Source organism: Mauremys reevesii, linkage group 3 (assembly GCF_016161935.1).
Source record: "Mauremys reevesii isolate NIE-2019 linkage group 3, ASM1616193v1, whole genome shotgun sequence".
NCBI classification, from domain to species: domain Eukaryota; kingdom Metazoa; phylum Chordata; order Testudines; family Geoemydidae; genus Mauremys; species Mauremys reevesii.
In genome coordinates this window covers 167,589,111-167,613,638 of record NC_052625.1, presented here as the reverse complement: position 1 = coordinate 167,613,638, position 24,528 = coordinate 167,589,111, and the positions used below count along the sequence as shown (strand labels likewise).

Genomic DNA, 24,528 nt, shown 5'->3' with positions numbered 1-24,528 from the left:
AGAGGTAATATCTTTTATTGAACCAACTTCTGTTGCTGAGAGACACAAGCTTTCGAGCCACACAGAGCTCTTCTTCTGATCTGGGAAAAGGGACTCCCAGCATCACAGCAAAATGCAAAGTGTTTAGATTGTTTAGCATAAGTTGTTAGCACATACTGTAAAGGATGATTCTAGGTAGAGTGGCCCATTAACATTTCAGAATCCAGCATAGGTTTGGGTAGGGAAACACAAATAAATCAGTAAAACCACCACCACGAACAACACCTTTTTAGCATCTAATAGAAGTCACCAGAGATATAACAGCAAGCTGTAGGTTTAATTCATAGTATGTTTAACAAAACAGAACAGTAGTGAAATTTTGAGTTTTGCTAGAAAATAAAGCTCTCTTTTCATAAGTACAGCTAGTTGTATCTAATTTAAACTAGCAGAGAGTACTGATGCTTAGCATCTTATTTATGGTTATTAATTCTCCAAAACTGAAGCCATAGCAATGTGCATTTGAACTCTAATAAAACAGTAATAAAGCTCAACAAAGCCTTGTAAAACCATCTTCTTCTGTCATTTTTTATGATGATGTTCAATTGAAAACTGATCCCTTCTTGAAACAGAATTGTTTTATCAGAAAGACTAGCAAATGAGTGGCACATTAATTGTGGCTTTTAACTAGACCTTATGATACTCAAGTGTTTGCAGCTGAGAAGGAAGTATATTACTACAGAATGCATCTTTACCAACATTAACATTGTAGTTAACCTCTTGGCTATGAAGGATTTGTTTAGAATGTTTTTCTTTTAAAAAAAGTCAATGTAAGAGACTTATTGAACAATATGGACAAGAAGGGTCACTTTTGCTCTCTTGGAGTTTGCCACTGATTTTGGGCAAAACAGCATTAATTTTGAGAGTCTGTATTGAATATGAATTGATATTTATCTATTTCTGTGTCTGACAGATAAAATATTAAATGTAATTGAAACAAATTATTCTAAATTAAAAAAAAAATTGGCAGTAGTTATTCTAATACTATGAAAGATAATACAACAGAAACAAGTAAGTTTGTTAAATTAATACTGTTCTGGTGTGAATAGAAGTTCAGTTATCAAAAAAATCATACCACAAAAAATATTGGGGAACATGGTGAGGAGAGAATACACAGATCATTTTGAATGTATGGAAAGTCTGGTGGTTAATTTTCCAGATTAGTACATGAAGAAGGACCCACTGTATACCGAAAAGATACATACCTAACTGCATTGAAGACAAGAGCAGAATTAAGACTAGGACTTGAAAGAAAAGAGCAAAATTTAGTGGTGTAAAAGTGTGCTTGTATAAGGAAATAGAATTAGCTCTTACTTCCCATCTGTCTGTGTATGAAGCACAATTATACGTATTTGTATGTGTATATAGATGCACACACATACATTTTTGGATGTAAAATTGTCTAATGCAAAGGTTAAAGAGGACTCGGGAGAAACAGGGCTTTTGCTCAACTTTTTGTCTAAATTATGTTGTGGATCAACTTTCATTCAAATAAAAAAATCAAATATAATCCTTTAGTTTGCTACAGTCATGTATATTTAATTATTGTTGGATTTATAAAGTAAGCTTGGATGCCAATTTCTACAAAAAAAGTTGGCATAAGCTATGGGTATATTAATGTTATCAAATAAGCCATTGTATTGTCCGTCCATCTCCTCACTCCACTCTATCTCAGTGAAGACTATAATAAACATTATACTTACATTCTTACCATTTTATACAACATCATTATGATACATTTTCAATAACTGTGCTCCTTGTGCTGCTTTGAAAGCCCTTTATTTAACGGTCTGAAAATTACTTACAATGGAGTATTGTGCTTTTGATGACGCACACTAGCCCATTCCAGCAGATCGGTAGCTCTGTGCACGATATTTGGCAGTTTCAGATTGCCAGTCTCTATCTCCAACTGCTGCACAAACGGAGCACTGATGTGAGCCTCTCATTCTGCTATTGGTAAATGCAGAAAGATAGGGGGAAGGAGGCTCACAAACGGCAGCTCTACACTGGTGTTCCTAGACCTGTGATAACTTGACCTAAGTGATTGCCAATCAAGTTAATTAACTCAATTGTGAATGCTAGTCTAGGGCAAATCCTTGTGGGTTACCATAGTATTCAGCCTGAATTCTCTGAATCCTGTATAATTACAGTTTTACAGATTACACGATATAGGATTCCCCACTCCCAGTACCCTTCACTTAGTCGTAAAAAACAACTTCTAAGCCATACTAACTCCTTAACTGACTCCACTAGGCCTAGGTATTGCTGTGGTTTGAAAACTAAGTAATGTTTAATTCTAAATGTGTTTCAAATAAAGCCCTTCTTTTAGTGGTTTTTGCTGCAACCTAAATTTTCATACAGTGCTTTCTACTTAAAATAACCACAGAGTGTGACAGTGTTAACAGTGTGTCTACTATAAAACACTAAGTGATTCTGAGATTTCAGTGTTAACAAACGTTAAATTAGCAAGTGTTAAAATGCATTAAAGTGGTTTCATTATGAAGTGACAGCAATGTTACTGATATGTGCCATCAAAGTAGCTTAATTTAGGTAACTAGAATTGCAGAAAGCCTTGCAAACTAGCTTTCTGATTTAGCACAGACCAATATCTGATCACGGCCATCTTAAACACAAAGGGCTTTGACTCTGAGGAATGGATTTGTTTCCACAATTTTCAATTAATATTCATGTCAGGAAATTGTTTTCTTTTGATATTATTTCTTACTCTGTGGCAATACTGCTACATTTTCCCTTACTCTGGCAAATGAAATACCAACCAAGGTGTTCAAAATAATGAATTCTTTAGAAGTCTATTGACTTCAAATGATGTCAACTTATCATTGTCTATATATCATTCATGCAGTTGTTCAAAGGGGTATGTTTAAAGAGAATGTCTATGCCAGAGAACATTCAGAGGTGTATCAGTCACCATCTCATTTACTCAAATCATTCACTGCCTCTTACAGAAAGGATGGCTACTTAAAATAACATGGATCGGAAAATGAAACTTAATGTAAAAGGCACAACTGGGGAGGCAGTATGAAAGACTGACTTATTGCTCATTTAAAGTGTAGTGCTTGATTTTTATCACCAGAATGCAGGTGTCATGCATCAAAAGACTTCAAAGACTGAAGGGCAAACTAATTTTCTTTGCTTGATCCTTCTAGTGGAAAAAAAAAGAAGACTGTCAAAAAAATCAAATGCTATTGTGGGAATTTATCATAATATTGTTCAAGGGAAAAACTCATAAAATCTTGTTAATCACTTGCTGTGATGCATTTTCATTTTATACCATCATTTACAGAAGACAAGATAAGCATTATAAATGATGGATGTTTCAAAATGTCAGATTAGCCCCATTATTGTGGGTCTCAACTCATGAAACTTAATAGGTGATGTAAAACATTGTTTCTGCAATATATATTGGCAAATTTCTGAAGTACAGTAAACCCTAACTTTATTTGGATTTTTCAAAGCCTGCAACTGCAAGGAGGTAATGTGGATTCTGTGAGTTAGATTCATTGCATGTTAACTGTAGCTTCTTTTGGCATAAATGTTAGTCCAGGTCCCAGTGACAGAAATACTGCCAGGGGAGGAAGTAGCATTGCCCAAAGTTATTAAAATTCCTTTTGGCCTAAAATTGGTTGAGGCTAGTTGGCTACCCTTCAGTGGGGATGAATCCCACTCTGAGGCTCACAGAGATTCAGTGGAGCAAGACGTGTAATTAATATGCAGCTTTAAGGTGCCACAAGTACTCCTGTTCTTTTTATGAAGTTTTAGTGAACCCTCTGTGCATGAAATTACATTTAATACAAAAACAATGTTAACATGTTGATACAATATATTTATGGCTATCTATTGCAAAACCTATGTCTCACATCAGGAAACTTGAACTAATTCATTATGTTAATTTTGACTACTATTTTTGAGGACAACAGAACAAATTGTATTCAATGTATCAGTATTTCTATATGTGTCATATCTGAGCACCTCGCAATCATTAATGTATTTCTCTTCAAAACACGCCGGCAACACAAATACAATATCCCCATAATACAGAGGGAGAATAGAGGTATAGAACAACTATGTGACAACTCAAACTCACACACAAAGTCCGTAAAGCTGAAATATGAACCCAAGCCTGAATTCCAGGCCAAGTGCCTTGACTACAAAACAATCCTTCCTTTTAAGTTCACTTATTAAAAGTACCTCAATCTTGTGAATTAAATTGGATCAGTGCTCATTCCACAAAATTATCACTGTTGATCTATATACATGGATAATGAATATTAAAAAAAAATCTCAAAAATGGCACAAGCACTCCATATCTAAAAGAATAAGCGTATAATTTCCCTCCATATGTCAATGTATCACATTAAACACCAGTATATAATGCATGAACTATTTCAGGGCTATAAACTATTCCTCTGTAATTCTTAAATGCACTGTGCATCCTTTATATAAAGCTTAAACTATGAAGCAAGTCAAAGTTCTGCCAAGCCAATCACTCTTTCGGCTAATGTAGTTAAAGCACATCAGTTTCATAGCCAACAGCAAACAAGGGAGTGATGTAGCCAGCCTCACATCTGACCACCTTTGACTGACCTAACCCAATGGATCAGATACCCATCTTGCAACTAAGTGAACTTTCAATGTGGGATTAAGCAAGAGTCACACTCAATCTTAAATACTCAGCCATCATACTTCATAACTACAGAGCAGTTGGATTTATTTATAATTACATATTTTTCATGTATAAGAACTATGAAATTCATATTGTTGTAGGCAAAATGACTTTGAAACTGTTGAATGTAACAGCCACCCTTCATTTGGGATAAATGCAAGAAACAATAGGATTCTCAAACCAAACTATGGGCACACATGAGTCCTTGCAGGAATTACAACTATGTAAGCAGAGTGTTTTTGCTGGGAATTATTCGGTGGAAGTATACACATCTGCGTTTGTGAGAGAAGGCATCAAGAAAGCACCAGGCACAGCCTGAACAAACAATGAGACACACCTAGAAAGTTAGTTTTTTGGGCTGAATTTAGCAAACTTAGATTCTGCAACTTGGATTGCATGAAGTTTCTATGGAGAACGGTGTATGTGAAAGAAACAAAGATACTGCTTCCCCTGAATATCCTTGTGGGACAACAAAAATTAGGAGAAAACAAAAATCTTCACTCAGCAAAAATATTTTAATTAAAAAAATTATGGATAATAGCAAATTAGTTTTAAGGTAAAGTAGAAATGGATTGAAGATTGATTTAGAAACCAATACATAAATTTGACTTGAGGGATAGAAAATAGTTGTGACCTTAAGGAAAATAAAAAGATCTAAGAAGAAAGAATGTATGTGCCAGATCATTGTAGCTGCAAGAGCAAAATAATCCACCAGAAGATGGGACATTCTTGTTCTTGCAATCATACCGCACTGGGAATTACAAAGTTACTTTTCTTTACTTAACAGGAAAGCAATAAACTAAACCTTCAGCATATTATATTTCCAAGATAACAGTGGCAGCCTTTTAGCAAAAAACAATGCATAAGGATTTGATAGCTACTGTATCTTTGATAAGGGGAATCAATGAATGTAAGTGTCTATACGCTCTGAGGAAACACTGCCTTCCATCCTTGCTGGTTCAGAAGTGAGGGGAGGGAACTTTAGTCAACAAGAAACACCACAGCTAATGATTTAAATGCAGCCCTCCCCTTAAAACCTGACAAATAGATTAGTTGAAGGCAACAAAAATATAATCCTTTGAAATATTAAACTATGATTTGCATATAAATCAACAGCTATAGCTTATATACAGTACATACTTAGATACAAAAGGATACACATGTAAATAGCATTTAAAAAAAATGGCCTTTGCACACCACAGGCTTTACATTTCTTGGCTTTCCTTGTGTCCAAAAGTAATATTAAATTAGAAAGCCTCATACAAAGTCAGAGATGACTGAGTAACTTTTTTCATTGGTGGACATGCCATGCAGCAAATTGTTTCAAGTGCTTCTAAGGTCAGAGCTATCTATAAAGGAGATAAGACTTATGTGGAAAATGTGGTCCAAGACTACACACAAATCAAAAGACCTCATTTTGATGAATCAAGTGGGCAGAGCTTGGTTTGCAGGAATAGCACTGCTGCTTTTTTATTCTCAGTTCAACCCTGGTTTAAAACAGACAGGGAGAAAGACCCATTTTCTTCTGTGTCCAAACAGTTTTCTGTTTTCTTTTATAATAAGGCCCTCTTGATCACTGTGTAGCTATCTATTTACTTATGTATTTGTGTAGGTTCTTATTCCATGTCCACCTCCATGATACCCAAGTTCCTATTTTTCTATCACAATCACCTCTCTAATTATTGCTCTATTTCCCTATTTCCCTCTTCTGTTTTGTCTTTAACAAAAGGGGACATAGTCCAAGGCATAAAAAACAAACCAACATCCCCCAATAATTTTTTTTCCACAAAATATTTTCCCCAATGGATTAGCATTTTCAATGACTCCTACAAGAGAATCCAAGATGTTTTCAGCAAGTGTTTTAACAAGTAAGTCAACACATCAAACATTATAATTGAATGGAATATCTGTTAGACTAAGTTGTTCGGGACAGTGACTGTAATTTACTTAATTTTTAGTATAGTACCCATCACAGTGGGGTCCCAACTTTGTTGAGGCCTTCAGGAGGTGCTACCACAGTAATAATTTTAAATAATAAATAGTAATAAAAGGGCATTAGAGGTACATTACTGCACTGACCATAAAACATCTAGAGAACATATTGTATCAAAATGCATTTCCAACACACTTTATACCCAAATAGTCTCGAGATTCCTTTGCTGTTTTTTAATGAATTTCACCTGGAGCAATAGTAACAGCTGTACAGAGGCTGTATGGGTAATTTACAGGTTGGGAGGTGGGTTCCATCCTCCAACCCAACCCTGTATATTTCACCTGCATAAATCCTGTTTTGTGTAAAGTTAGTGATGAGGATTTTACTGCTACTGAATTATAAATTGGATTTTTCTAGTAATTATTAGTAATCTACCACACTGGAGTTAGAACCCATTGCTTCCAGACTGGTAACTTACCCATTCTAAAATCGTCTTTTTCCATATAGGAAACTTGAGTAGTGCTGTACTGCACTTTATAAATATTCCACATATTTAAAAACTTACTGTAGGACTTGGCTGAACAGCTGCCATTATATTTTAGAAAATCAGTTCATGCTAGAACACAGCAAGAACTGCTTCATATCATTTTTATTGATAACAGTTTGCCATAGTGGGAAGTGATTCAAAATGCCTTGTACTGGGAAAAAGAAGTGACTGCCATTTCTTCTCTCATGCAACTAACTTGCATTGTATGGAACTATGCACCTGTTGATTTACATAACATCATAGTGAAATTCAATGCAGAATTTTCCCTATGGTAACAAAACTACATGAAGAACTGATTATTGCCAAAGTAAAAGTCTGACTACTGGTAGTTGTAACTAATGGCTAAAATGCACATTGCAAATTAAAACTTCCTAATTTACCAATGCACTTAAGTACATATTTAAATCTCATTGAAATCAATGGGATTTAACATGTGCTTGGAGTTATGTGTATTGTGACAGGGTCAGGCCAGATGGCTACAAGAGAGTGGTCGAAGGTAGATATATTAGCTCCAGGTTAAGCAGGTCCCTTTTCCCTGGGTAAGATAACAGGGACTATTCCAGAACACTCAGGAACTTTCTAGAAATAATTAAGGCAAGCAGGCTTATTAGGACACCTGTAGCCAATTGGGAAGTTACTAGAATTAATTAAGGCTAATCAGGACTCCTGGTATAAAAAGGATCCCACTCCAGTTAGTGGTGTGTGCGTAAGGAGCTGGAAGTGAGAGGACAAGCTGCTGGAGGACTGAGGAGTACAAGTGTTAACAGACATCAGGATGAAGGTCCTGTGGTGAGGACAAAGAAGGCGTTGGGAGGAGGCCATGGGGAAGTAGCCCAGGGAATTGTAGCTGTCATGTAGTTGCTCCAGAAGGCACTCTAGAGCTGCAGTCCACAGGGCCCTGGGCTGGAACCTGGAGTAGAGGGCGGGCCCGGGTTCCCCCCAAAACCTCCCAACTCCTGATCCAACACAGGAAGATCACTGAGGCTAGCAAAATCTGCCAATAAGCACAGGACCCACCAAGGTAGAGGAGAAACTTTATCACAGTATGCTTAAGTGCTTTTCTGAATCAGGGCCTAAAGGAGGAAAGGTCAAGAGATAACTGAATATATGTGAACAGGGAGAAAGAAAGACAGAAAGAGGAAGGGAAAAGCTTTGGCCTAATTTAGAAGCATCTTCCAGAGCACAGCTTATTTTGATTGCCTCCTGATATATTTATTTCAAAGACTATACAGTGTTCACTCATTTCCTACCATAGAAGTTTACAGAGAGCAATATCATCCAAGCAAAGAAAAACCCACAGCTGGCCTATGCCAGCCAACTTGAACTTGAGGGACTTGCGCTGCAGGACTGTTTCATTGCTATGTAGACTTCTGGGATTGGGCTGGAGCCTGAGTCCTGGAATGCTCCCACCCTTCAGGGTCCTAGAGCTTGGGCTCTAGCCTGAGCCCAGAAGTCTAGACAGCAATGAAACGGTCACTCAGCCCAAGCCCAGCAAGCCCGAGTTGGCTGACATGGACCAGCTGCAGGTTTTTCTTTGCTGTGTAGACATATCCAAAGCCATTATGGTGATGAATGCTTTTGAAAAGAGCCCACATTCAGTGAAAGATTATGTGCAGCAAATAAGGCAAAGATCGTACACTGAACGATGAGGATAAAAATATTGAACAACTGCCTTATTCCCTAAGCTTTGTCCATCCTGTGTGCTGAATGAAGCAGAGGTCCAGAGTGGGAGAAGGAGGGAGGCAGGATGGAAGGATCATGTATTTAAAGACTGCATGCACAAAAGGGGACTGAACGGGCTCTCTAAATTCTAGAATGTTATGACCTTTCAGTTTAAATAAAGTTTTAAGGTTCTTTTTGCTGTGTGTAGTACATATAAATTGACTGCAATGACCTTTGAGTGCTTGACTTTGCACCCACAATGTTATTTTAATGTTTTGGTGAATAATATAAAATGGACTTGCAAGACCCTTCTTTTTTCCTTCTCTCTCACAATATTCTTAGTAAGAAGGCTAATTAACATCTGTCATCCTGACTCCTTGTTTCCAGTGGCTTTGGCACTATATGGTTTAAATATAATATTGTTACTGAACTCTATTTCACTGAATCATTCTTTTGGCAGCTTTTACAGCATATCACTCAAAATTATTCATATACCGTCTTTGCTGCAGAATAGTCAAAATTAATTCCTGCTCATTCTAAGCTCAAAGTTCAATATAGTATACTTTCTCTGGCTGTAGGAAAAGAATCTGTGTATATGGAGCTCAGAAGACAGGAAGGAGTTAATGGGCTACTGAAGGCCAATTAGCTCAAATTAAGAGACCTACACCAGGAAACGGTTCTAGGGAGAGGCTTAAAGAGAAAAACCCTATTCAGCTGGAAGGAGCAGATGTGAAGCTCTCACTGTGGGAGAGAAGGCTGGCCAGAGCCAGGACCAGGGCCAGAGTGGTACCAGCAGGTATCCCAGAGGAATGTGAAGAGTTTATATTGCTTCATACGTCCTAGAAGGGATAGAACTGTAAAGGAAAGCCTGAGAGCTATGTCTCTGCAACTCAGAAGGTGTTGGAAGGTGGGCAGAGCTGTGGAAGACCATCTTGGAAACTGAGGCTAAATGATTGATGGAAGAAGGTGCTCCAGTAAGGACAGAGCCGTCGCTTGCATATGGCAAATTGGGGCAACCACCCTGGGCCCCGCGCTTTGGGGGCCCCCACACTTTATCATGAGAAGGCGGGTGGGGAGGTGAGGTGGGCAGGTGAGATGAGGAGGAGCCCCCCTACCAGAACCTCCCCCTCCCACCAGTGCCTCCTGCCTGCCAGCGGGCCCTGCTGATCAGCACCTCTCCCTCCTTCTCAGCACCTACTGCCTGCCACAGATCAGATGTTTTGCGGTGTCAGGAGGCGCAGGGGGAGGGAGGAAAGAGCGAGAGTGCAGCATGCTCAAGGGAGGGGGCAGAACTGGGCAAGGAAGAAGCAGGGTAGGGGTAGGAAGAGGCAGGGTGGGGGTGGGGCCTTGGGGGAATGGGTGGAATGGGGGCAGGGCCTAGGCAGAGCTGGGGGGCAGCACTCCCCAGCAGATTAGAAACTTGGTGCCTATGCTCCGGGCCCCACAGCCCTCTAGGGACAGCTCTGAGTAAGGACATCCTATAAAACACTGTGGACATGTGTTCTAAACCTATAGCATTTTACTCAACAAATTCTTTAATGTGTCTGACACAAGGCCCTGTTTTTACTACATAGCAGAAGATCAAAAGGAAAAATTCCTTTAGTTTATCCTCTGCTGAAAGTTAAACAGCTAAGGTAAAACATACACAATATCATTTGAAAACATGTACTTTGTCAATGAGTGTGATGAATTTAAATTGAACAGCTCAAAAGGATTTTTCTAAGAAGTGGATGGATTTGAAACTGTTATTTTCAGGGGTGGTTTGTATTAAAAATGTCTCCAAATTATTTCCCGATAAAATGCCATACTAAATTCCAAAAAACATACTACTTTTCTGTATATAGTGATATTTCCTACGACTCCTGTGAAATGCTAAGAATACTCCACTGCTTTTGAAGACAATGGAACGTCAGAGGAAGTTGAGACATTCAGTAAGTTGCAGTGATGGGATCTTTATTTGTATCATTTTGATATCATACTATGAAAAGTTACTCCAAGGTTTTATCATAAATTCATGGCTGTTACAAATAGAAAATATTATTGATGACTATCACCCTGCAACACAGAAAAAGGCATCTGCTTTAGCCACAAAACCTAATAGTTTTTTTCTTTTTTTACTTATAGCAGTCTGTGGGGTGAAATCCTGGTCCTACTGAAGTCAGAGAGAGTTTCGCCATTGACTACAACACAACAAGGATTTTAACCCAGGCTTTTAGATATTTTCTGTAAAACTCAGTATCATGAGGTATTTCTAGAATAACAGAGTATATTTAAGTCTTTGCCCTCAGAATTGTAACTCAGGATCTGGTCAGGAAGTTTCTGAACCATTCTCTTGTCTGTGAGGCCATTCAGGGACAGACTCTAGGGAAAGGGAAGACTTTCAGGGGCAGTAACCTAAGAGACAACTTTATTCTTCTATAATTAATACAACTTACTAAAAAACATAGCCAAGAATATTCGTGATTGGGTGATTCATAGGCTTCATCAACTGTTCAGCTTACAGGGACAGGCTTTTTTTTTTTTTTTTAACTTCATTCTTAGACATTTTGAAATCCTCTTTAAAAAAATCTCTTTATTAGCACTGATCAAATAGTATTTGTTTAACCAAAGATTTGATAAACTTAGACCTTTGGGGTTTGATTTTTTTTTTTAAGTTCTATAAGGACTCTTAAACAACAAGCCATTAACAACCATTACAAAGAGCTCTACTTTCAACTACATAGGAAGAGATACTGAAGATTAACCTTACAATATCATTTTCAAAGTAAAGCAGTATTGTGTTTAACATAAGAATAAGATACTTGCTAAAACATAAGGGGCAGCACTCAGTTCCTGATAATTTTTAAGAAAATAAAGCTGCCAAAAATAATGATAATATATTGAAAGCAATTAACCCAATAAAGTAATAAAATAATGCTATCGTATCCAAAAAGTGATTATTTCCACTTTGATTCACAACTCCCACCAGCTCTAACCAGAGCACAAATTTCTCCATATTATCTCAAATGAAACACAAACTATTGAAAAGGAGCAGGTTAGCAGAAATTTAATTTGTTGAGAAAATGTCTCAAATGTAAGGTTACCTGAAAAGGTACTCAAAATATACAGCAGGTATCTATTTAAAGTAATAGTATTTGTATTCTGGACCTTCATTGACAAGCCTACTGAATGTGTAAAGAACTAAACATTAGCTTTTTGCATTTTCTCAAAGAAAAGCACATCTGACTTACTTTAAAGTTTCTGCATAGTCATATCAATCTTTACCTATGGAATCTTGTGCAGCATCTGCACAACTTTTATGTCTTTTTAATAAGTAAAATTTGGAAATCACTGTGGGAAATTACTTTCATGCTAACAATCATTTCTAGAAGTAGCTTCCACATATCAATCATCTCAGTTTTTCAAATTCTATTAAATATGTTCCTAGGAATGCAACCACAGGGAATGTGCTATTTTATTTAAATATTGCACAATTAAATAAAACAAAAAGAAAAATCAAAATTCAGTAACAATTTCTCTTTGTGGGAATTTAGTAGGAATGAGAACAATTGAAACTATGACAGTTATTTACAAGCCTTCTTTTATAGGTCTTGAAATATAAGACCACTTCCCCCCACCCCAAGCATTTTTTCCCACATCAGCATTTTCACATTACCTCTAAAGCAAAGTACCCTATATCCTGGGTGGTTTTTATCAGTCTGATACACATTTCACTTATTTCATAAACAAGATGTTTATATTTTTTTGTCCTTCTAAACATGCCACTTGATTAATGCTACTGAAAAGTAATATAAATACAGCTATATATTATTCATTTTTATAATAAACCAAAGCTTCCACCAGCCCTTCTGAGTGAGCATGCCAACTCCAATTTCAGTGTTGCCTGTACTATCTTCTATTCCACAGGTGACATCAGATGTTATGGTATGGGACCTACATCATTCCTGTGTGTTTAAAAGAGTTACCAGCAACCATAGTTCTTTGACGAGCAATGCCACTACATATTCACATGTGTGAGAAGCTGCCCTGTAACATAGTTGAATTTAAGAATCCTTTTAGAAAAGCAATGCCTTTTGCAACTGCATAAGATACCAGATGTTTGGACTTGAGTGTTTACAGGGATGAGTTGTGCTCTATCACATCAGTTCTACCCATTAAGTCCCACAAGCCTAGGAGAGTATAACTGAATAAAAGGAAAATGTGGGCAGGTAGCAGAAATACGTAGCGGCAACTCTCTTGAAGAGCCAATTATTGGTGTACAATATATTTTCCGTGTCTGTGTATATTTTTTTTTTGCATAAAAAAATTTGTGGAAGTTTAGTTAGGAGTAGAACCAAGGTGGACTGGAGAGTTCTAATTAAACAGAACTGCCTTCTCAAAGCTAGCATTGTCCCTGGATGCCAAATGGAGATAGTAGGGTTGAATAAGATTGCATATAATATTGCATGTAGCAGTTCTATATATTTCTGATATGAAAATGTTGTGAAGGCAAGCCTGAGCAGCACCCTAGGCCTAGCGGAATGAATGGAGAATCCATCATGTATTGGTATCTTAAATAAATAATCTAATCCACTCAGAAAGGATTGGGGCACAAATGACATTACCCTTTACATTCCTCTCTATAAACTACAAATTATCCAAGAGATTTCCTAAATATCTTAGTTTTAGCCAAATAGACCTGGAATTCATCTTAAATTTCTAGATTACGGAACCAAGTTTCATCTAGGAGCTCTTAAGGCTTTGGAAAGAAAACTTGAAGATTCATGGTCTGATTTAAATAAAACTCAGACACTGTTTTAGGTAAACATTTCAAATAAGGATGCAGGCAACTTTGTTCCTCTGGAACATAGTGATGGGAAGATGAGCCCTCAAAGTCTGCATTTCTCCTTTCTTTCAGAGTTAATTGTGATAAAAAAGGCTGTCTTTGGTGACCAGCAAAGTAAAGAGAAGTCCCCTAAAGGCTCAAAGTGGGCAATCAATTAACTTTGTCACCAATGAAATGAGATTCTGTGCTGGAACAGGTTTTTTGACTGGTGGAAAGATGTTAAACAGAACCTTTGAAGGCTGTTTTGAGAGTGGCATGGTTGAAGATTTTACACTTATCATCAAGAGGGTGGTATGCTGAGATGGCAAATAGGTATCTTTGATCAATGACAAAGAGAAGTTGAAAGACTTCCTGTAAACAGTCCAAAATTGATGATATTGGAGTAGACAATAAAAACAGGTTATATGCTTCCATCAAAGAAGACTTTTACATTTCTAGGAATCAGTTCAAACTCGATATTTCCATGGATTGCAACAATATAACCTGAATCACCACAGGTCACATTACATCAAGATATTGTTAACATCCCATGCTCTGAGGACCAAGGCGGAATAACACAGGATGAAGATGTAGAGTAAGACATCTTGAGTCAGAAGATCTAGGAATAACATTATCAATATTACAGTATATTCCCCGATGTCTGAGCAATACAGACACTATTACCACATCTAGGGGGGACAACTTTGGTGCTGCAGTAAATCCAAAGAACCACCCTGTATAGTAGCAGTGGCTGTAACCCACAAAGAAATAAAGATATTTTTGATAAGATGGACAGATACAGTAAAAATGCACCTCTCTAGGTCAGGAACCTGGAACCAATCTCACACGGAAAGAAAGGTGATGTAAAATCAGAATGTGGAATTTAAATTTTTTCATGTTCTTGATGGGACAAAATCATCTTTTGGGGGGGATGAGAAAGTATCAACAGAAGTCCTTTTCTATTTTACAGGACTTCTAAGTTAGTTCTAACCTTAATAGAGTCATAGATTTCCATGCCAGAAGGAAATCCATTTTTGAGCAGAGTTGCTATTTCCTTTCTGAGTAAAACTGGACCATGTATTCACACTGTATTATCTTCAATACCCAAGAATCTGTAATAATTCTACTTCACGCCACAGGGAAAGAGATAAAATAGTGTGCAAAGGAATGTGAAGAAATGGACGGAAGTGAAATAGAGGTCAGGACTATGTCTTCAGGAAAGCACTGCGCTTATTAGGTGCACAATTTTAATGCACAGCTAAACAATCCTTTAAGCAAATCTCAGTTTAAAATGTCTCCCCTTAACTTTTCTATTTTGTTGCCTATACAGTTGAGCCTTCTGTAGCAGTAGTAGTAGATTAAAAGAAACAGAGAAGCGGCTGCAAATTGATAAAGCATGGTTCCTTCTCTTTAATTAGTTTGGGTAAACCCCAACATCAGAGCAGTAAACTTGGTCTCTTCCTCCATCTTCTGCAGATGCTAATCAGTCTTGCTATCTATTTTTTTTTAAAAAGCCCTCAACATCAAAGCACCAGAGCACAAAGGTATATTTCCATTTTGCTTTAAATCACTACAGACAGGCCATACCCCACAGTTCATGCAGACATATCTGAAGTACCATACAATATACATTTAAAAATTATGTGGCCTTCAGAAAGGATGCTTTCCACCATCTTATTTTGCTTATCAAGGAGATGGTGAGAGTCCAAAAGCTAGAACAGGCCTCAATGACCAGATAATAAAAAAAGAATATTCAGTGTATCTGAGAAGTACATTTTTCTGTTGAAACCCTTTGTTAGATAGAGAAAAGTGACCAACCATGGAGACCTGAGATTTGTCACTAGCCAGTGAGAGCATAGAAGAAAAAGTCAAATGTGTAAAAAAGAACTAAACTCTCTGCTGTTGCATTTGATCCAAGTGATCAGTTGCCCAGGTCATAATAGATGCAGAATCTGGGTTAGGTGTGGTATCTCTGAACAGAGGAGAAGCCAACAGAGGGTGTTTGCATTAGTAGGAGCACTACCAGCAGATCGAGGGACATGAGGCCAAATCTGGAGTATTGCGTTCAGTTTTGGGCCCTCCACTACAGAAAGGATGTGGCCAAATAGGAGAGTCCAGGGAAAGGCAACGGAAATGATTAGGGGGTTGGGGAACTGGGCTTATTTAGTCTCCAGAAGAGAAGAGTGAGGGAGGATTTGATAGACGCCTTCAACTTCCTGAAGGGATGGGGTGGGGTCCAAAAAGGAAAGATCTAGGCTATTTTCAGTGGTGGCAGATGACAAAACAAGGACCAATAGTCTCAAGTTGCAGTGGGGGAGTCTAGGTTTGATATTAGAAAAAGCTATTTCAGTAGGAGGGTGGTGAAACACTGGAATGGGTTACCTAGGGAGGTGGTGGAATCTCCATCCTTAGAGGTTTTTAAGGCCTGGCTTGACAAAGCCCTGGCTAGAATGATTTAGTTGCGGTTGGACTAGATGACCTCCTGAGATCTCTTCCAACACCATTCTTCTTTGATTCTATGATCTCTAACAGCATGCAGCAGCTCTTTGGAGATCAAAGAAAAGGGGAAGATATCAACGAAGAAACAGGGAGTCTCTTCTTGAACTGTGTGTATCAGCTATCCAAATTGACAGTTACAGACCATTTCTGAAATAGTCAGACGATGACACTGACACAGGCATGATGGTGTGATCAAGAGAAGCGGAAAACATTAAGCTTCTTGCACTGTAGCAGATGAATTGACATCAGCCCCTGCTTTATCACCATCCAATTTCAGACAAATTGACATGTATGCTGACCAATGGTGAAGAGAAGGGAGTGGTTTCACAAATGGTGGTAATGAAAGAAGACGACCCCCTCTAGACCCTTTCGAAAGACGAAAAATAACAGGCTTCTCAGGTGGAAGTTCCTGCCAATATTGCCACCTCTTTCATGGATTAAAATGGGGGTAATCTAAAAGGAGTCAGGAGAGGTTAGTGCAGAAATGAAAGATTCCCCAGTATCAAGGCTGCCTCTGGCACAGAGGGAAACATGCCAGATACGCTAGTGTTGGTTCCAGGCAGGACAAGGCACCATTAAAAACTCTCAGCATGAAGGTTGCCCTAACACCAACAGACTCAGATAATGGACCCAACTTCCACAGTGCTAGAGAAATTCCAGGACCAGATAAATTATATCCTGCAAAGAGCCTTCTCTCCCCACCCCCGATTAGACACTGGGGGGAAGTGGTCTGGACATTGAGGCACCCCAGAGGGGAAAATGAACTCTAGTTATGCAGCCAGGAACCCCAAGAGGACAAAGACATTGTCTCCAGGAAGGGAGCTCTGGGGCACTGCTCTATCCCAGAGCTTGGACAATGTGAGGGGCTGGGTGGAGAGTATGAGCTCAGGCATACGCACTTGGCCCAGAGGGCACTCACTAGGGTTGAGTGCACCCTATTACAGGCACTTATCTGCTTATCATAATAGCAGAATAAATTTAGCTAAGTAGAGGGCTTAACAATTTCCACGACTACTTTATTCTGGACCATAGTTTCCCCCATATATGCTGGCCCTTCTTTTATTGACAGCCACAATAAATACATTCATTATGTGGCTTATATGGCAGGTATAGCTTTTGTTACATCTGAAAAGAGCCTCTATGGTGTATGAAAACAATATGAATGCTTTACCCATCCCAACTCTTTTGAAGGTTGATAATATTAACCAAGATTTGCAAACATAGGTATCTAAAGTTAAGCAATTAATTCTGTACTTCAGAACCGAAATAAAAGTGGCCTGATTTTCAAAAGTGATGTAGATCTACAGCTTCCATTCGCTTTTAAGCACACAAGTATGAAAGTTTTGGCTTTCACTTTTATAACAACCCCATTCTCAGCCATTCTAAACCAACATTTCCAGTGAGGCATTGCTGAACACTAGACATAGGGCAGTGCTGGCTTGTGGGGGCTATAGTCACCCCAAAATTTGCCTTAGCCCCCCTGTAGCAGCTGCCACTCTCCAGCTGCGCACCTCTGAAGGCAAATCAGCTCCAGCAGCAGTGGAGAAGTCAGCCCAGGCAGGAGGCTGGGTTCCTGAGAGCAGTCCCTGGCCTGTGTCCCCGCCTGCTGGGGCACATGGCAGTCCCCAACCCAGGCAGCTCTTACCATCTACAAGCAGCCAGTGCCCTGCACTGCCCAACTATGGCTCTACCAAGAAGAGACTGGAGCCACCACTGCACTAGCTATTAGTCCATTGTTCTAGCACTGACAGGCTGCCTTGTTACACAAAACCCATTTAAAGTAAATATAAATACATATATGTTTTGTTGTGTATCAAAGGATCCTAGATTAGGAATGTAAATCAGTTAATTTAATTTGGTTCATACCTTGATAGACAGCTTTGAATCCAGGTGAGCCAATGCTGTCATCAGATTGCAAATGTAGCCACATCTGGTTGCTCATGCTCACAATAAGATCAGGAACACTAGAGCCAGTAAGTCTGCAGATAGGATAAACCATAATGTCATTTCTAGATGCATGGGTGACATAGATGAACAGAAAATATATTTTGATGTTAAAATGATATTTAAACAATTACATTATCCTACTGTTCTAAAATGTCCACATTTGGCAGTAGTTAATTCACACTAGTCTCTAATTTTAGGAAATAACTGGTATTTCAGATAGCAATGTGTGTTAACTGTTAGCAAATGTAGACTTTTTAATGACAACTGCTTTAATGCAACATAGAATAAGTAAAACACTGACATTTTGTGGCATGATGTGCTGTTTTTCAGTAAGCTGCTACACATACATTGAAGTGTTCAAGACCGTACGTAACAATAAAAATGGCAAGTATCCTCTAAGAAACTAAAATTCTTCTCAAAACAGGGAAGACTGAATACCGAGAAACTTTTGTTGCAGAGTTAAAATGAAAAGCTTCAGAATTGGAATGGGGAAAATATATTATCGAAACTGAACTGCAGTCATAAATAGCTTTTGCTTAGTAAATCTTAATTAACTCAATTGTTATTAAGGAGGTTATCTAAGTGTCCATAATATATAAAAATGGGGAAAATGGCAAATTCTTCATAATCAAGCAGGGAAAAAAGAACCCTTCACTTTCACCAAAACATATTTTCATTTTTAGTTTTAGTTTATATTTTTGGAACGGCAGAGAGAGTTTTTCAATGGGAGTCCTCACTGAAAAAACAATTTCAAAAACATAATGGGCCAAATTGACTTCAGTGGAAATGCACAGCTGAGATTTATTTAATCTAGAAATGAAATTCACTTCAACCAGAAACTGAACTAGATAGGTAGCCTGAACTATTCACAGATAATCCATAGCTCAAGTAAGTTCTTGAAAATTATTCACTGAACAATTAATAATGAACAAATTTGTAAAAAAAAAAAGTTCATTTTGTGAAAAAGAACAGGCTAAAGCAATCAAATAAATCATTTTTATCAGTTTCTATTATTTCATTTTGATTCCACTTGGATATTAATTATTAGAACATCCAAAATATATGTGGAATAGAAGAACTTCAGCAAATTTACATGGAAAGCACAAAAACCTGAATGAAAAGCTAAATAAGATAACTGAAATTAGGCAAAAACTCAAATGCTCCTCAAAGGATCCTCCAGTACATTAGTTCCATAGTTTAAAAAAAAAAAATTGTGCCTGATTATTTTTAAAATTACTTCTAATTTTATGCATGTTATTATCTGCAGGTGAGGGCTTATAGGTGGAAATGCTAACATTTAGATCCCTGATTTTGCAGGCAAATCAGGTAGACTGTCATCTTAAACAGTATTATTTGTGCTGACAATTAACTGAGGATGTAGAAATATACCTACCGAATTAGAGGCTGGGTTGAGGCCCCTATAATATTTGGCTCTGTGTGTGGTGTGTGGCATCCTCAAGCACTGGGTTTCATACTTCCACAACTTTTCCCTTACCTGTACCATCAAGCCTAACTTTCCAGAGCTCTCCTCTCTCCTTGTGCTTTATCACAACAGCTCTCTTGCTAGTATTCCCCAGATTATTTGACCTCTTAGGAGTTTGCAGAGAGAGAATTGTTGAAATGATTTAGGGCTTTGACTCTTCAAATTACTTCCCTTGCTGATCTGCCAGATCCCAAATTTGGTGACTTTTTGGAAATATTAGAAAGCATATCCACGTGGCTTTGCCATTTTACTTTCAAAATAAGTTTGTGAAATCAGTTACATTTTAATTTGCATGTTGTTATAACTGATGTTTGTGTGCAGATGATGTGATTAGCACATTTAAAAATATTTTGCTTTACCTGATCATTTATTGTCTCCGCCCACCCCCGTCTGGGGGACGACTGTTAAGCTTTCCCCCGGACTGCTGGGGGAGGACCGTTAAGCCTCACCCCGGAGAGTCTGGGGAACGACTGAGGGACTTGCCTCCGAATTGCCGCCAAAGAGCCGGACATGCCACCCCTTTCCGTTGGCCGCCACAAGCACCTGCTTGCTGTGCTGGTGCCTGGAGCTGGCCCTGACTAGAAGGCAGAACCAGAGCAATCGTGCTTTTAGCAATGAGTAAGCTCCTACTCCTGGGATCTTTTGGAATTTTCCCAAAGTTGCAAAAATGCTAATAATATATTAGATATGGAATCACAGTTGGTCTGGAAGCAGAAACCTTGATGGGGCAGTGAATTTGCATGGAAAGGATAAATATTTTTGAAGGAGAAGTTAAACATTTACTAGAAATAGGCAAAAATTGACTTTGCTTCTCAAGGTTTTTTTTTCTTATTTATTCTAGTACAGAATAAGTGAATAGCTTTAAAAAATGTATTTGGGTTTTTTTTAATTCAAATGTTTCTATCATACTGAGTTCATCTCTAGAACAAACAAGTGTGATTTCCATTAAGGCAGTGAACTCCTCCCAGGACCCCTTTAAAGGTTTCAGAGGGGAATCTATGATCTGGTTTCTTACTGAAGAGACGCACTGCCCAAAAACTGAGGATAAGAAGAGGTGCCACTTAGTCTGCCTGATCCTGTTATGCTGGTATGATCAGGGCCGCCCAAAGGATTCATGGGGTCTGGGGCAGGGCCAGGTCTTCTGCGACAATTCAGCGGCGGGTCCCTCTCAGTTGTTGATTTTGTCAACAACTCAGATAAGGCATAGGTATTCCCCACCCCAGCCCACCGCAAAGAAATTTGAATGCAGTCTTTTGGTGTTCTCTCATGGTCCACAAATGAGTTTTTTTGATTTTCTCCTTTATGTGATAAGATTATATATGCTCCATTTTGACTGATAAATTTGGCAATGAGGCTATCTGCTTTTATATATATATTTATAGACTCAGACTTTGAGGTCAGAAGGCACAATCATGATAATCTAGTCTGACATCCTGCACACCTCACCCACCCACTCCTGAAATAGACCCCTAACCTCTGGCTGAGTTACTGAAGTCCTCAAATCATGATTAAAAGACTTCAAGTTACAGAGATTTCACTGTTTACACTAGTTTAAATCTGCCAGTGACTTGTGCCCCATGCTGCACAGGAAGGTAAAAAAAACAAGGGTCTTTGCCATAGGGGTCAGGAAGGAATTTTCCCCTGGCTCAGATTGTCAATCTGTTAGACCCTGAGCATGTGAGCAACACCCACCAGGCAGATACCTGTGAAAGTAGTCTCTTCAGCAACTCAAAGCCCTCTCCATCTACTGTCCCATCTCCAGGTGTTGGAGATTTTTGCCACTGGCAGTCACAAATGGGCCACATGCCACTGTAGGCAGTCCTATCATACCATCTTCTCCATAAATTTAAGCTCAGTCTTGGAGCCAGTTAGCTTTCCCCCTCCCCCCACCCCACTGCTTCCATTGGAAGGCTGCTCCAGAACTTCACTCCTTTTCTGGTTAGAAACTTTTGCCTAATTTTGAGCCTGAACTGGTTGATGGCTAGTTTATATCCATTTGTTCTTGTGTCTACATTGGCAGATTTATTCTTTGATATGGAGAACTCTAGCTAATTTTTTTTCTACATATTTGAGAATAAAGGGAGAAATTCCTTGTAAACATTGGTTAATCTTGCTCTCCTTTATCATGTAGATAGACAACATTATAGTCAGAGTTATCATAACCACAATGCAGCAATTTGATAAGTTCTGAATTTATATGGTGGCTAGATAGATGACCCTGATTTCAAGTCAAGTGATACACATGATTCTGTTTTGGAGTACCTATTGTCCTCATGTAATAAGAGATGAGATGTAGTCCCCTTAGGGTACGTCTACACTGCAAGGTAAGTGCAAGTGCAGGCTCAGCCTCACATTCAGGCCTGAGACCAAACACCCCCTCCATTTACACACAAATCTCTCGGATTCAGACTTTGGGTCCTAGGACCCTGTGGCAGTGGAGGGTTCGAGCCACAGTCAAGCTGGGACCCGGGGTTTGATCCCTGTAGCTTTGCAGTGCAGATTCAGGCTTAGTCTAAGGGCATTTCCATATATAGGGATCACTGCTCTTCAATATTCTGACAGTTCATAAAAATCTGTTTTCACAGCACTAAAGATCAGAAGACTAGGAGTAGTGTTAATGCTGGGAGCTGGGATGCCAATGTAAAGTGTAAAGAATCTTTACGGAAGCATAATTTGAAGTATCATTCAAGAAAAGCCTCTATTTGTGCAAACTTTCTGCAGGGCCCATCACCATAGTGACTGAGCAATAGATGCTATGCAAGAGATTCATAAACCTGGTAATTGACTTTGAGTGAGTCAAGAGTTTCATAGAAACTTTGTGTGCACATGAAACCTTGTTTTCTCACGTCTCTTATTTTAATTAATATCTTGATGAGTGTGATGGTGATTAGAGTCCTAACAATCCATGAACTGGGAATAATTTTGGAATGGCTTGGAATTTTCTTCAGTTAGGCAGCTTTTTTCAGTAGACATGTAAGACTCTTTCTTTCTTATAAATATTATTGTGATAATTGATACAAGACCAGTAAAGTGTATGTTTTCATTTTTGTGTTGTTTTCTTTTGGTAAACTCTGTTCTGAGTTTTAAGATTCAGAATAGCACTGGAGCAAGTGGAACTTTTTGGAATAAGCAAACAAAAAATAGCAAGTAATAACTGTGCAGTCTCTCTCAGGGACTAACAATAGGGTTCATGTCTTCAATAGATGCAAGAGAGATAAGGTTATGCAGACTATGAAAGTAACTACAAAGAATTGTTTAAGTTCTGTAGGATAGACTTGCTGGACAATTTCCACTACTCAGCAGTCTAAAGAGGTCTATCATCTAGGGAAAAAGGATTGGCATTTACCACATTTGGAAAATTAATCCTCAGATTAGGCTGATACTAGAAATTTGGTGTATAGATGGGCCTACTTAAGGAGAAAGGCACCTCTATTCCAAAATCCAACTAGATAGGTAGGTTCCATCTTCCTTTGTAAAAGCCTGATTCAATCTCTGGAAACTTCACAGTCTTGAAAGTAGCTGAAAGTCTTCAAGGGGTTGTAATTGTAGTCTTGTCAGACTATCTACTTTTCTGTTTTGATAGTGTAGATGAGTTTACAGATTTCTTTCTTTTTCTGCCATTTTGACTATTGCTCACAGTATTTAGATGCTGCCATTAACTGCCTAATTTAGCTGTTGGTTTTCCATAAGCAGAGTAATTTTGTTGTTGTTCCTTGCTATTGTCTAGGGCCAGGCACCTGTTGCTAACAGTATAGTTTAATGCTGAGTAAAAAGCTTACTTTCAGAAAAGATTTTTTTTTAATTCCCCTCAACATAGAGATAGCAAGGAGAACAGAATGTAGAACACTGCCTAAAGTGCTACTCCAGCCACAAAGCTTTCTTTTCCAGCCATTTTGAGAAACTGCTTGATGGCAGAGGAATTCTGATGAAATGCTTCCAAGAAGAGAAAATACCTTTAACCTTCTCAGAGAAAAGTCCAGAGAAAGCTGATTCAGAAATGTAAGTGAAATCAGCTGAATTTTCTGTATTAAAAAAAGTGTAAAAATGGGAGGATTGACAACATACTGTTAGTATTGAAGGAAGTACAGGACTTATCAAAAGTTCAACCCTGATCTAGAGAGTGATTGGTCTGTTCCTAACAGCATAATTTGCCCAGAGACAAAGAACTCACAGTAGACTGGCAGATGTATCAAATGTATATATTTAATAAAAGGAAATATTAAATAATTTTCTTTGGAAAATGTTTACTTTGAAAGTAAATATGGCTGGGCTTTGGCTGAGGCCCTATACAGAACACTCTTGATAGGAAAATAATTTGGAAAGGTATTGTGAAAAAAAATACTTGCATCTATGTTCTAGGTTGATGATTCCATTTGCAATAACACAAGCAGAAATACTTGGCAGGTACTAAAAGGAATTATTGTACACACTGAAGGCAGAGTGGACTCAAAACTGTATGTACAAAGGAGCAGGAAATCCATTGTATACCACTTTTTGCCTAGAAGGATCCTATGGGAGTTACTAACTAACCAGAAATTGTTACTTGAAATATTATACAAGAGGTCTGATTCTATCCCTTGAGCTCTCGTTACTGCTAATGGCAGTTAACAATGAGGAGAAAGTTAATTCTAGGGTATAATTGGTGCTGGAGGGAAATAAACTCCATGTAAGAAATACTTCCAGGTTTGTTTTGGTTTGTGAAGTTACTCTTGCTGTATGATTTTACATATCTGAATCTCATCAGTACCACTATCACAGAATCAGAAAAGTACACAGGAGTGCAACAAACTAAGTAGTATTCCTCAGTAGACATTAAAAAGAGATTTGCCTTAGAGGGGAATTTATTTCTGTGGTGGATGATATGATCTGTGCGCTGATCCTCTCTCACATTACACTTTGTGTAATATTTTATACTTGGGTAAAGAGGGTGTAA

At 38.3% G+C, this 24,528-nt stretch overlaps 1 protein-coding gene and 1 long non-coding RNA gene across 15 annotated transcripts in view; one reads left to right on the top strand and one right to left on the bottom strand.

Moving 5' to 3' along the window:
• CSMD1 (CUB and Sushi multiple domains 1) overlaps window positions 1-24,528 on the bottom strand; it is a 1,616,238-nt gene that overhangs the window by 529,221 nt on the left and 1,062,489 nt on the right. For all 14 annotated transcript variants that reach the window (XR_005595828.1, XM_039529053.1, XM_039529047.1 and 11 more), the window contains one exon: window positions 18,032-18,144. Coding sequence is in view for 13 of the 14 variants with exons in the window: in XM_039529053.1 (XP_039384987.1) it covers window positions 18,032-18,144 (113 nt within the window). In the remaining variant the exon portion in view is untranslated. The remainder of the gene's footprint in view (window positions 1-18,031; window positions 18,145-24,528) is intronic.
• Window positions 9,454-11,068, top strand: LOC120400475. Its single transcript, XR_005595836.1, has 3 exons — window positions 9,454-9,836; window positions 10,707-10,793; window positions 10,987-11,068. It is a non-coding gene; the product is annotated as an uncharacterized LOC120400475 (long non-coding RNA).